Source organism: Neopsephotus bourkii, unplaced genomic scaffold (assembly GCF_033783945.1).
Source record: "Neopsephotus bourkii isolate Nb327-2 ecotype Australia unplaced genomic scaffold, CSIRO-AGI_Nbou_v1 NB_1060, whole genome shotgun sequence".
NCBI classification, from domain to species: Eukaryota; Metazoa; Chordata; class Aves; order Psittaciformes; family Psittacidae; genus Neopsephotus; species Neopsephotus bourkii.
Window position 1 is genome coordinate 1994884 of NW_026901548.1, and position 13943 is coordinate 2008826.

At 44.7% G+C, this 13943-nt stretch overlaps 1 protein-coding gene across 1 annotated transcript; it reads left to right on the forward strand.

Annotated features, from left to right (window-relative positions):
* The first annotated feature begins 2303 nt into the window (after positions 1–2303).
* Positions 2304–13468, forward strand: PCMTD2 (protein-L-isoaspartate (D-aspartate) O-methyltransferase domain containing 2). The gene is made up of 7 exons (XM_061361511.1): positions 2304–2446; positions 3154–3352; positions 5442–5765; positions 6992–7094; positions 8772–8943; positions 9794–9917; positions 11412–13468. Exons 3-7 carry the CDS (start codon positions 5459–5461, stop codon positions 11792–11794), a joined length of 1089 nt encoding a protein of 362 aa, XP_061217495.1. The 5' UTR covers positions 2304–2446; positions 3154–3352; positions 5442–5458; the 3' UTR covers positions 11795–13468.
* Positions 13469–13943: the final 475 nt, after the last annotated feature.

Below are 13943 nucleotides of genomic sequence, written 5' to 3' on the forward strand. Positions count from 1 at the left end.
CAATCCCATTCTCCCAGGCAGCTGTCTTGTGCGCACTGAAAGTGCAGACCTCCACACTATTACCCCGTGCCCATTTGCAGAGTCTGCTGTTACCGCTTTAATGAAGGGAGCTGAGATAATCACTTAAAGCATAAATAAATCTCTGCTGCTGATTCACTTTCTCCTCTCCCAGTCTCATTTACCAGGCTAGTTATTTTTCCCACTGCGGGCTTGTTGTGTCTGGAGGGAACAGCGATTTCCTTCTCTCACAATTCACCTCCAGACAAGTTAACTCAAGAAGCCTCCTGTCAAAATGTGCTTGTTCCTTCTCATTTTATAGAATCAAGTCCTAGATCTAAGGCCAGCTCAGACCATCTTGCTCCATCTGCAGCTGTAGGGGTCACACAGATCACTCAGCTTCAGCCAATGCTCTGTGCATCACTTACAGATGAAGAGAGAAGTGTACTTCTAGAAGGTAATTCCCCTTGGTCTGAGATAGGTGACAGGAGTCACCTTTTCCCAATGTCCCTGATTCCCTGCCATTGCATACTTTAACAATTCAGCCAGACAGGGTGTTGGGACCTTGTCTATACAAGATGATTCTTGAGGTCCCTTCCAACCTCATACGATTCTCTGTTGGTTACAACCAAGAAGCCAAAACAGGTGGGGTAAACCTAAATTAGGTGCCTAACTCTCAGCCAGATCAGGTTAGAGGACAAGGATCCCTCCACTGCACAAAGGGTCAGTCAGATATTGGTCAGTCTCCCTCTCTTCCATGTTTCCATCCAGCCCCTGCAGCCAGGTGAACACACAGCTCACCTATTTCCCTCTTGGGAAACCCACATCTGGCATTTATGCTTGCAGAACTAAAACAATAAAAGCCCAGCACATGACTCAGGTTGGGCGCTCACAGGCTCAGGAGGAGGAATAGCAATCAGTAATGGGTTTTCCCTATGTTCCTATGGTTTTTCCCCCCCCAAGCCTGACTCACGCTGTCAGAACATCTGGTGCTGGCCACGCTTCACACAGGAGGTTCAGCTACAGCGTGAGGGCTGCGTGTGCCAGCTGGAGACTGGCACCTTCCCAGCTCCCACTGCCGGGCTGCTCCATGCATCCGCTTCCGTACCATGGGAAGCCTTCATCCCACCCTCGATCCCACCCCCAGTTCCACCCACCCAATGCCCCCAACCCTGTCATAGCAGGGGTTGCTGTGGAGGTGTCCTGAAGGGGATGAGCACTGGGAGAACTGGGTGCTGAGCTGGAAAGGGAGGTGTGGAAATGCAGCCCTGTGTTGGGAACTGGGAATTAGGGCAGGGTTGGGGTGGGTACAGGGCTGGGGGAAAACATCCACACTGGGATGGGGAGATGATCCCAGGAGCTGTGCAATGGGACCAATGAGGGAAGAAGAGAGCCTTGGTCTCTATTTAGTCGTGGTCTCTTGTATCAGGGTTGCATGGCAAGGGCTAAAGGGGTGGCTTCTGTGAGAAGCTTCTAGAAGGCTCCCGTGTCCAATGAAGCCAATACCAGCAGCTCCAAGATGGATCCAACACTGGCCAAGACTGAGCCCATCAGCAAGGGCAGCACCTCTGGGGTAACAGGTAAAGGGGTAAAAGTTGTAATTGCAGCTGGAGAATCACAGAATAGCTTGGGTTGGAAGGGACCTTCAAAGCTCATCCATTCCAACCCTCTGCAATGAGCACGGGCATCTTCAACTACATCACATTAATCTAGAGAGGAGCCCAGCTTGTGTTTAGCACCTGGTCTGTTGGCTCCATCTGCATTTATCCCCAGTCTGTAGCTCTGGTCCCTATTTAACCCCAGCCTGCTAACCTAGGCTGTGTTTAGCCCCAGTCTGTAGCTCTGGTCCCTATTTAAGCCCAGCCTGCTGAACTAGGCTGTATTTAGCCCCAGTCTGTAGCTCTGGTCCCTATTTAAGCCCAGCCTGCTGACCTAGGCTGTATTTAGCCCCAGTTTATGCTGGAGCCGGACTGTATTATGCTCTAACCCGCAGCCCAGCGTGTTGAGTGCTATGGCTTGCATTAAGACCTGCTCTGTAGCACTGTCTGTAGGCCCTATACACAGACCCCGCTGTGAGCAGGCCCCATACACTGCCCAATCCCTATTCAGCCTCAGTGCCCCACAGGGCACCCCGTGCTCCCCCCAGACACCGTAACGGGTCAAACCCTGCCCTCGGGAAACCACCGCGTCTCTCCCTCCACCTTATAGTGGTACAGTCCTCCCCCCCGCGCCGGGCCTGCGTGCTACAGCAATGGTACGCTCCCGCCCCCCCCCCCCCATCCCGCAGTAGTGGTGCGTGCTACGCATGCGTAGTGCCGCGGCCGGCGCTCAGCTGGGTTCTGTTTACAGCTCTGCAGTGCTGGGACTGGGGCCGCGTCCTGAAGCGGAGCGGAGCGGAGCAGAACAGAACCGGCCGTACCGGGCCGCACCGAACCGAGCCGCCGCTCAGGTACACCCGTGGGGCAGAGAGACCCTGTCCGCTGCCGTGTGGCCGGTCCCGGCTCGACCCGACCTCACCGGGCCGCTGCAGCATTCCCCCCCCCCCCCCCTCCTGTTCACCCCGGCCGCCTCCTCAGGCCGCTGTCCCCGTCAGCCCTGCGGCTTCCTCCGGCAGTGCGTTCGCCCTTCTGGGGGCCTCACCCCTTCCCCAGCACCCCCTCCTCGTTAAGCGGCCGGGCGCGGCCTGGGGCATTGCGGAGCGTTGGGACACCCGGGTGTAGTTAAACCGGAGCGGGGGTAGCAGCATCAGGCTTTCCTTCGCTTCATTCCCATCTCTCCATCGCTTTTCTTATCAACGGCATGGTAACTCCTGCAGTGATTGAGCTCAGTGGCGTGGGGCTTTTTAATGCGTTGCCTGAGAGGGTTAGAAGGGATCAGATTGAAATCTGTGCCCGCTGCAACTTTGTGTTTTAATGGGTAAATAGCCTCACTTTTGTTACTCCTTCTGGAGCACGTTATGTCAGGGATTACCCTGCAAAGCTGTTGGGGCGAAGAATTGCATGTTTGTGCCTTGTGTATTGTTCTGAGTGTTCCCCTGTGCATCTGCTGGTGTTTGCCCTGCAAGAAATCGTGTGAATTTCAAGTGTTTTGTTTCAGAGCCTGAATGCAGCTTCTCATGTCGGACTTGTTTGGTTTTCTGCTTTGTTTATCTTAAAGGGGAAGATGGTAACGTGCAATTAAAGGGATGCCTCAGCACTGAGGGGCTGCTTGGTTTGCTCCCTGCGTTGTGACCAGTGCAGGATCACCTTGGTCCCTGCTCATAGACGTGGCAATCAGTGCTTTGCTTAGAAGCGTGAAAAGCGCAACAGGGCTGATTGTGGAGGGAGAGGATCTGGTTTTAAAAAGCTTGTCAAAAGTAAGTCTTACTCATTTGTTTCAGCTTCCAGTGGGAGAAGTGAAGGTTAAATAAAGATGGGGAGTTATCCAAGGAGGAATTTAACCATCAGAGTACTATATCCTATGTCTAAAACATGCGTTTTGTTGGAAGTAAGCTACTGTTGAGTAAAAATGTTTCAAAAGAAGCTGACACTTGGCACAACTTGGATGCTTCTTGGTCTCATTAGAAAAAAGCCTTCCATGTTGTAGAACATGGAAGAAAAGTTGTTGATCATAAAGCTGAGCCAAAACCAGGTTGAACTAGTTGTTCCAGTGGGGCTTATGTACAGCAGAAAGTTTGTTGGGAATCTGAAATGGAATGCTGTTAGAGACACAACTTCTTGTTTATACTTTATAGCTAAAAGTGTAGGTTTTTAACAGCAAAAAAGAGCATCAGTGGAAGAAAGAAGTAAGCCTGAGAACAAATAGACAAAGGAAGGTCAAGGGAATCAACACCCTGAGGGAACAGAAGGTTTTAATGCAGAATGTTACAGCAAACAGACTGACCAAAGAGATAAACAATCTTGTGTGTGCAGGTGCAAAGAGTTGTGTATGTAAGAGAAGGGGAAAAAAAGAGAAAGAATCAAGTTGGTTGGTGAACCCCCCTAAGCCTTCTACTTTTGATGTATTTCCACTGTGAAGTAATAAATACAGTCATTTTTTGTAGAGAAAATGAAAGGGTAACTATAGGAAGGAGAGGGGTAGCAATTTCTTTTAAGCTTTATTAATGGTGTGGAAGTGGATTGGTGTGTTTGAGACAGGAATGTACTAAAAAACTGGCTTGAGTTCCCTGCCTAAGTATATCCTCGTTTCTGTGTCCCTCCAGGTAATCAGGATGGTGTGTTATATATAATAACTGTGTTATCATACTGTGAAATATATATAGAGAACTGTGAAATTTCCTTAGACTCCCATAGCTTTTCCTTGTTTCCTCTGCAAATGAAAGTGTATAATTTGCTCTTGCTGAATGTAACAAATCAGCCCAACAATTTAGCCGTAGGCAGATCTTCTGATCCCAGGAATGAACTCGAAAGCTGCTGTTTCTGGGGTTGTTATTGTGAGCAGAGAAAGGCAGAGTAAATAAATGCTTAGCAAAAATCATGTTGTGTATTCTGAAAGGGTTTTATGTTTAAGCTACGGGAAGGGAAAAAGAAAGATTAATGTTGAGTGGCAAGCAAGTTCTGCATTCTCCTCCCTTGTACCTTTTCCTTTAAAACCTATAGATACTTTACTACAGGAAGTATACAGTCAGGGGAGGTGCCTGCTTTTCTCTGCCCCACAGCAACAAGCCTGGATCTGTTGCTGGCGATGATCGCATTGGTGAAGTCAGAAAGAAGTGTTTGTAATTCATACATCTGTGTCACTGAAGAGTTTCCAAACAGGGAGTTACCTCCTCTAAGGCCTTAAGAGGACCTCAGAAGTTCCACAGGCTTCAGTGGGAATTCTCTCTGCAGTTGCTGTGTTGTTAAGTGCTTTATTAATTATGGTGGATCAGGCTATAAGGATGAGTAGTGTGAAAGTGCATTTGCTAAAGTAATCAAGGCTGTGCTCTAGGTCATAGGGTTTTTAACATCGGTGAAATCAGCACCCTGAGGCATATTCAGGGAAATGCTATTTGAGAGTTTTCTGGTTCTTTCTGCTTCTTAGTCTCTTAATTTCCCCTTGTTACTATTAGAGATAGAAAGCCTGCATGTGGCAAGAATTCCAACATGCAAGCCAAACTTGGGCTGTTGGTTGGATTTGCAATGGAAAATGACCTGGAAGCATAGGGGCCAGAATAATCCTTTGTATAAAGGGCTCAGCAGAAAAGCTGATGTGCTAGTAAAATGTTGGTAGTGTTTGAAGACAGGCAGGGCATATTTGTCTACTGTGATTTTGCCCACTAGTATCAGGTCCCAGATGCCAGGTCTGCTGCATTTTGGTTTCATTGTTTGACTGAGGTGATGTTTTCCTTGTGCTTGTGGTCTTCAGAGTGCCCAAAGGTGTCTCAAAGTACTTTCATATACAGCAGCATGGTTCGGTGTGGAAGTGCATGGTCTATGCCTCACCTTTCTTTATTACTCTTTTAGTTTTAGTGCCCTTGAATATGGGAGGTGCAGTGAGTGCAGGAGAAGATAATGATGAATTAATCGATAACCTGAAGGAGGCACAATACATCAGGACAGAACTGGTGGAACAGGCATTCCGTGCCATTGATCGAGCAGATTACTACCTGGAAGAGTTCAAAGAAAATGCCTATAAGGACTTGGCATGGAAGCATGGAAATATCCATCTCTCAGCACCATGCATTTACTCTGAGGTGATGGAAGCTTTGGATCTGCAACCAGGGCTGTCTTTTCTGAATCTTGGCAGTGGCACTGGTTACCTGAGTTCTATGGTTGGACTCATCTTGGGTAAATACCTTTTCAATCATGTTAACTGTTCCTGTTAACGAGTTTTGAAACTGGGAATGAAGCATTCCTCAAGTAATGAAACTAAAAGGTAGCTGGGAAAGTCAAGAATGCATTATTCCAAGTGGCCAGTTTATCAGGATTCTTGTAACCTTCTCCCTGGAACTGGGTGGGATCTAGATTTCTGTGTCAGTTCAGAACAAGCAAGGTTGTAATTGTACAGATGGCTATGGGATTCCTGCAGGTCTGGATACAAACTTGGGTTTGTTCCCCTTTAAATGAGGCACTCCTGCTCCTGAGCTGAGCTGTAACTATGGCTGCTCTGTGCTTGCTTTGTTTTTACACTGTCCTGCCTACACTGAAACATGTTTGACATCCTGTTTTAACTCTTGGCAACACACAGGTGGGAATAATCTCTGGAAAGCAGTTAATGCAACAGAACTGACTTTGTGGCTACATAGGCACAAGGCAAAGCATCAAAGTGCAATTACACAATTGCAATTCACCCTTAGGTATTGCAGCCAGCAGTTGTGCTGCTAGGGTGGATGATAGCAAATGACTGTTGGGTACATATTCTCCTCTTGTGGGAGTGTCAGGAATTTTAACTGCTGAAATATTTGTTGTCAGGATAGAGCTTTGCTCCCAGTCTCCCAGCTGTGGCTTTCTGCTGGTCTGTTGAGATTACCTGGAATGCTGATATCTAACTCCAAGGCTTTTATGTTTCTGGAAAAGTTATCAAGTCAGTTCTGAATAAAAAGCATGAGGGCTGCACAACTTCTGTATTTTCCAATGTGTTTTTGCTGTTAAATGAGGTACAGTGGTGACTGCTTCTGACTCCTTTGAGGAGATTTTTAGCATGTCAGCAAGGAGGTATAAAAATAACATAATAAATCCCTCAGGAAAAAAAAACACCTTTAAAGCATGCAGGCTGTTGTTCTGCACTGGCACTTTTTCCAGGTGATCAGTTTTGCAGCAGTAGGATCAGTGTTTCCCTCCCACAGAGGAATTTCCTGCAGAGTTGAGAGCAAATGATTCAAAATCAATTGTGCAAAGCAGCCTCGTTTGCTGCCAGAAAGTGCAGGTATAGGGTTGCAATTCCCACTGTAGTACTGACCTTACATGAGCACTGGCTGACACATGAGGAGCACTGTGTTGTAGGAAGTAACCAAGACTCTATTCAGTCCTGCTGTTGTTGCCTGTTACATTATCCTAGTGTTTTAAACTTGCAGGTCCTTTTGGTGTTAACCACGGTGTGGAGCTTCATTCCGACGTGATAGAATATGCGAAGCAGAAATTGGACTTCTTCATTAAAACAAGTGACAGCTTTGACAAGTAAGAACATGGATTGCCTGTTTGGTTTCATTTTGTGTGTTTGGCTTTAGTCATGGCAGTTCTTGCTCTTGTGTGGCAGCTCTGCATCAGGGTAATCTGAGGCTTCTGGCTCCTTAGGCTGGCTGAGCTGCAGTGTGTGACCTTTGAAGCTGATGTGTGCTGAGGGGGAGTGTTGGGAATTTTTGCAGTGCTGCTGTTGCAGAGCTTAGGGGGAGCCAAAGAAGGTTGCTTTAAAGTAATACTCCTACAGGTGTGACTTGAAACATGCAGATAACAGTAATAGTTATGTTTGTGATCTGAGAGCATGCACAGAGGAATATGAACTGATTTCTGTGGAGGCCTAATAGGTTTTATCTGAGGAGAAAAATGGTGTTTTAAAATATGATGGTAGTTTTAGTGGTACTAAAAGAGCTTTGAATTTGATTTACGTTCCTCCTTAGAATCTGTGTTTTGCTGCTGTCACAAGTAATACCTCTCCAGCAAAATAACCATTGCCGATAGTAACCTCAGCAATAAAAGTTATAGCTGTCATATTTTGGAATCGGTTTCACAATTTGTTCAAACAGGGAAGTAAAGCATCTCTGGGTACCTGATAGTCCTCCTCTCCTAGGAGGAAGAGTGAAAGTCATTACATACTGGAGTTTAAACTACTCAGCCTTGTGCTGTTACTGCTGGACTGGAAAGCTGGTGATGGGAGAGCTGTATTTTCTTGATGTTGGCACCAGGCACAGTTTTCAGCATGGATGGTGCTTGCACGCATTTTTTTTTCAGTCACATTACTGCTGTTTGAATAGGTGTGTTAAGGAAGAACTTATTTTTCCTCCCTCCAGACAAATACAGCTATGGAACAAAAGTGAGCTGAATTCAGGAATCAACATGACTGGGAAATTGGCATTCCTGAGAGCAGTGTCTGCTGGGTGATGCTGTTAGAACACCTTGTGCAGGCACTGTTAGCTGCCTGCTCTAAATGTGTGGCACGCTTTGGAAAAGCAGAAAGCTTCAGCAAGTGTTTAGGAATAGATAGGTGCTATATTGAGCTGCCTCTCAAGATAGCAAGAGGAGAATGGATCTGTTCTTCAACTTTTATCAAAATCAGCCCTTAAATGTAGGGCTTAAACCTTATGTAGTTTTGGAGCATGTAAAAAAAACCCAGAAGCATCATAGAGTCATTCATTTTTCTACTAAACTGCATCAGAAATGCTATAGGCAGAAATTCTTCTTATGAAGGGTGAAATCACACTTTTTGAAGCTAATGGCAAAACTTCCATTGGCTTCAGCAAAGCAACTTTCAGAAGCATCAGGTGATAGCTACCCACAACATCTGAAAGCTGTTTCAAAGCTTTTGGAAATGCCAGAACCAGCCTAGTGCAATGCTTAAAAGGCTTGAACACTTGGAACTGCTGGTCTTGTATTTATATTTGCATGTTATAACTGAGTCAGCATTGGGTGACTGAAAGTAGCCCTTCTGAAGTTACATGCAAGTCAAGTATGAAATTGTACATCATTGTCCTTTGAAGGGTTCCATCTAGGTATTTTTACTTCATTGTTCTGTGGTTTTGAGTCTTGTCACTGTGGTCTAGAGTATATGGGCTTCAGAAGAGAAATGCCGTGAAACTGGGGGTTTCATTGCTGACTTGTGATATTCTTGTGTGCTGCACATCTTTATTTCCTTTTCAGGTTTGAATTTTGTGAGCCATCTTTTGTAATTGGCAATTGCTTGGAGATCTCTCCAGACTGCACTCAGTATGACCGTGTTTACTGTGGGGCTGGAGTACAGAAGGAACATGAAGACTACATGAAGAACCTGTTGAAAGTCGGGGGAATCCTTGTCATGCCTCTAGAAGAGAAGGTTGAGTGCTTTTCTGCTCGTGTTTCTCTTTCAGTTCTTCTTGATCCTGATCTCTGTTCAGTCAATAGCTGTTCCTTCAGTTTGCCCTTCTTGAGGCAGGTTGAAGAAAGCATTGAGTGCAGCACTTCTCACCATGAGAGGAAACTGAGCTCTGCACATTTCATAATACCTAAGAAGTTCATAGTTCTACAGGTCTCCCACATATTCCAATCTGTTGTTAATTGCAAACTTACTTTCAAGCTGCAGAAAAGTCTTTGCTTGAGTCATATGAAGTAGTGTTGTACTTAATGGCAAAATACAAAATACCACATACACCCTGACTGGCTAGAAGGAGCAAGTTGTCCCTATTTACAGGTGTTAATGGATACCTTCTAGTGAAAGGTGGGTAACTGCCCTGTGTGTGAGCTCAAGATGGTAATTCAGATTATCTTTTCAGTGTAAAGGTGTATTCTTCTAATGGACTTGAGTGGCTGAGGTGTAGGTATCAGACTTTCTGCCTCTGTCAGGATAGTTTTGATGAGCAGAGTTGTTTTCCCAGTAAGATGCTGTACAGTGAGTTAGTGTAAGAGATTTGAGCTGGAACAGAAACCCAGTGATCTGCAGACTCCCTTCAAGAGTGGATGTTTCAGTGACTGACAGTTTCTAAGTGGTCAGATGTAGCAGTTCTAGTTCAGAACTGAGGATGATCTGGGAGAGCAGGGTGACCCAAACTGCCCGTGCTCATTGCAACAGATGAAATCACTTGGGTCTAATCCTTTAAGGAGTTCTAAGTCATTTGTTCATATTGGTTTTGTTCAGAAATCTTACTGCAGTTCACACAATGGACAGTAATCTCTTTGTTTTGGTTTAGTTGACAAAGATAACTCGTACTGGTCCTTCTGCCTGGGAAACCAAGAAGATTCTTGCTGTTTCTTTTGCTCCTTTGATTCAGCCTAACCACGCAGATTCAGGAAAATCAAGGCTTGTTCACTTGCGTGAGTACACACATTCTTGGGTATGGGGGAGGATTCTCCTGTTGTTTGGCTATAAGCTGCACCTTAGATGTAACATCTCTATGAATCCTTCCAAGGCAAATTACTCCAACTGCTTCCTTCTTTGAACAGTTGCTTAAGTCTTGTGTTTCATCCCAGTTCATCTTTGAGGATATCTGTGAGGCCTGATGCAAGTATCAGAATTGCATAAAATAGATGGTAAATACCAATTATTTCTTGTGAAAATACACCTGAACTTTGTGGGATATTTGGTAATTTGTTTTTGCTCATGCAAACAGCCTGAATTACGTACTGTTCTGGTTCCCAGGCATGGTGTCATAGTGATGGTGAATACACCAGCAGTACCTGTGAGCAAACCTATCTACTCAAAGGCTCTCACTGCCCAGCAATTCAGAATTATCCTGAGCCTGGAATGCTTGAGGGATAAAGCTGTGCAATTTTTGTTTAGCTGTTTGAAATACACGTTGTACACAGTGGCCTCAATCTTTAGATTAATCCTTGAGTGTAGAGAGGCCTCTTAAGAACACATGAAGACAGAGATACTTCCATAAAGAGATTAGTTGGGCTTTGTTCTTATTCTGGAAAGGTGTCTTTGCATGACAAAAAGCAGCTCAGTAACACTATACAGTGCTATGAAGTCCATCAAGCACATTTCAGCATGTGGTGGCTTTGTAGTGAGACCTGCATATATATTACATGTAACTTTTTCCCTAGTTCCTTCATTCAGGTCACAGGACTTGTCAGTAGAAGACAGGGGGTTCTGTTTCAGTTTTAATTCATTTCAGTACATGGATGTGTGTGCATCAATAAATTTTGTTCTTTATGCTGCATGAATTGCGTTGTGCATTTATGGGCTGGCAGCAAGTAAGTGCAGATGACAGAACAGTCTTCCAACCCATTAATGTGGGAGGTATTTTAATACAATAACTTATTGTGTGCTTCTGTAATTACTTTTACCAAATGGTTTCCAGCCTGTTTTCACCACTAAGGCCAAAGCAGCTTTTGAAGAGCATAAATAGCACTCATGTTTTATAAGTGAGGAACTTGGCAAAGCTGAAGGAACTTCACAATAGAAAAATGATTTTATGGAGGAGTTAAATAGACTTTAGGTCTAGTTACATACAGGAGGAAAATACCTTTATTAAACAGTCACAGTTTCAGTCACTAAGTCTGCTTGCTTATAATCTGTAAGATGTTATATCTTAAAAATAATTGTGGCGACTTGACATGAAGATAGCCAACTTCTTTCATCCCATTCTTTTTCTTCAGTTAATGAGAGAAATGCATGATTAAGTTTTGGTTGGGAAGTTACAATCCAGTTTATCTGAGTTGACAGGGGTTGAATAGAGCTGGTTCTGTAATCGCAGCAGGGAATTCAAGTGGCCTGATTTAGCTTGAGCAAATACAACATTTTCCTGTGAGTGTTTTGGAAGGGGATTGTCTCCATATCTGCTCATGGCTTTCCTTTTGTTGCAGCCCCAGTGGCTGTTCGCAGCCTGCAGGACCTGGCTCGCATTGCCATCCGAGGAACCATCAAGAAACTCATACATCAAGAAACAATGGGCAAAAGTGGCAACGGGCTCAAGAGCCCCTCAAAGTTCAAACGAAGACGTGTGCGGCGCCGTCGCATGGAAACCATTGTTTTCTTGGACAAAGAGGTCTTTGCTAGTCGGATCTCCAACCCATCAGATGATAACAACAACAGTGAGGATATCGAGGATGACACGCAAGAAGAGGAAGAAGCTAAACCCTCTGAACTAAAGCCAGATCCCCCTGTAAACTTTTTGAGGGAAAAGGTCCTGAGTCTGCCTTTGCCTGATCCCTTGAAGTATTACCTGCTCTATTACAGGGAGAAGTAATTTCCTCCTTCTAGAAAGCTGGAAGTAGGCAGAAAATAAAGTACTACTTAGGGCTTGACAAATGTATACCACTTGCTTGCCTGCTAATACGACCACCCAAGGCAGTAGGCTAGCTGGGGGATGCGGCTGCTGTATACTTAAACATTATAGCTTTTACTTGAGTTTCTTCTTTCTTCTCAGTTGTGTGCTATAGTTTTATCCTACAGCAGGGATTACTGAGGCAGCAAGTTGGTGAAATGCTCAGCTGCTTTTGGAAAGCAGGATTTAAGTCCCTGGAACTAACTGCACAGAGATACTCTCAATCTCATGGCTGCTCTACTGAATTGCAGCTTTTAATATTCTTAGCAGTTCCCCAAAGACCTTTGCTGTCTGTGCTCTCTCCCACTAAGTCTGCCATGTGTTTTCCATGGTGTGTGTTTAATGGAGAAGGAGGATTATTAGTAAAAACTGACCTGGCAAATCTTAGTTCTTCCAGTAATCTAAAAAAGCACAACAGAATTCTTGGCATTACCCTTGGGGCATCCAGGTTTTGAATGAGAAAGAAAGCATCAGCTCCCCTTTGGTTGGTCTCAGTTTTGCTTGGAAACAATACTTGTTTTTTCAGTAAAAGGTAGAAATGTTATACAGAATACTGGTTTTATCAATGGGAGACTCTTGTTCTGGTGAATTAGTCTGGGATGCAAAGTTGTTGGGGTTTATTTGTTTTTTTTCCATAGCAATGGAGGCAAGTGAAGAATTGCAAAGCTGTTTGGCTGTGACAGGATGCTGGGGTAGGCAGGGTTGTGACTGTTGTCTCTAGGGGTGTTTGCAGAGTAATCCTGAACAGGGAAGAGGGTAGAGAGGTGATGCAGAGCAGTGGCCTTGTGAGAACTGATTGTCAAACCAGCATCAGTGGATTTTGCTGTTGGGTGAGATAACTTCTATCTGCTGAGCTGAACAGTGAAGTGCAGAGTGCCACCCTGAGCAGTCATTTGGGTCCTGGTACATCAGCCGAATGTAGTTGTTTGAGGAACCTGAAAATGGTCTAGAAAGCCAAACTGATGCGGTTCTTGGGTGTTCATATGTGTGGCTTTGCTGTAGCAAGGTGACCTGAACACAACTTGAGCATACATGGTCTGTGTATTGTAGGTGGAAAGGAGCTGATTGACTTGGTAGGTTATTTTATTCCTGCAACTACTAAGTAGATGCTTCAACAGGCTTGTATAGAAGGACTTTACGCTATGCAATTCTGTGGATGTGAACTCTCATTTTTATTCCTAAGTCTTCCTGGGATGGTGATGGAAGGAGATACCATGTTTACAAAGGGAAGTTTTACTTGGTTCAGCCTGTTTGAAAACAATCTACCTAAACTACTAAGGGCTAGAGAGAAAACCCTTGGGCTTGTAGTGATGTGAAGCACTCCTAAACCTGGGGGAGGTTGTGAAAACCTGCTCTCAGTAGGTAATGAAGCTATGTTAAGGTGTTGCCCCATCAGAAGCACTTAAGTTGGTATCACTTGGGTATCTTTTATTGTTTTTATGCTGTCTCCTCATTTTCAGAGGGGGAATGAATTAAAACTGTCTTCCCAAAAACACGCTGGGTTTTGGGTTCATGGTACTGAGTTGCACAACTTGCTTAATGATAAACAGTGTTCCTGTGTGGCTTTGGAAATAAAGGAATAACTTGTATGTCTAAGGTGGAGAACTCTTCCTTGATTTGACAGGTTTTTTGTGTGTTTGAGAACATCATCTGATAACGTGGCGTTGTGTGGCTGCTGGCACATAACACATAGGCTTTGGTTTGCCTCTGGTTTCCTAAGTCTCTCCTTCTGCTTCAAATGGTACCCAAGCTATTGTGCTCCCTCAGATTTTAACTTCTTTCTGGAGCAGTTCTGTGGCCACTGAGTTGATGGTTTCCTGTAAGCATGCAAGTAAGCACCTTGTGATTCTGGCAACTGCAATGGATTTCTTTCTCCAAGTGAAAATCCTGACTATGGTGTTAAATAGAGGTTTAATATAATCCACATGTGATACATCTCTGTGCTTCCCCAAAGGCTATGGCCTTTGTTAGCTGTTTCTGCTGAATGGCCATCATATCAGGTATGTGCCTTTCTGTACTGTGGTACAGTTTCCATACCCCTACAAAGTGCAGTGTCATCCTTCAGTTTAAT

Excerpts from the sequence above, each read along its gene's own strand:
- PCMTD2 (XM_061361511.1), top strand. The coding sequence starts at position 5,459 with ATGGGAGGTGCAGTGAGTGCAGGAGAAGATAATGATGAATTAATCGAT. Across the intron at positions 5,766-6,991 it reads TATGGTTGGACTCATCTTGG|GTCCTTTTGGTGTTAACCAC; the intron begins GTAAATACCTTT and ends TTAAACTTGCAG. Across the intron at positions 8,944-9,793 it reads TCATGCCTCTAGAAGAGAAG|TTGACAAAGATAACTCGTAC; the intron begins GTTGAGTGCTTT and ends GTTTTGGTTTAG.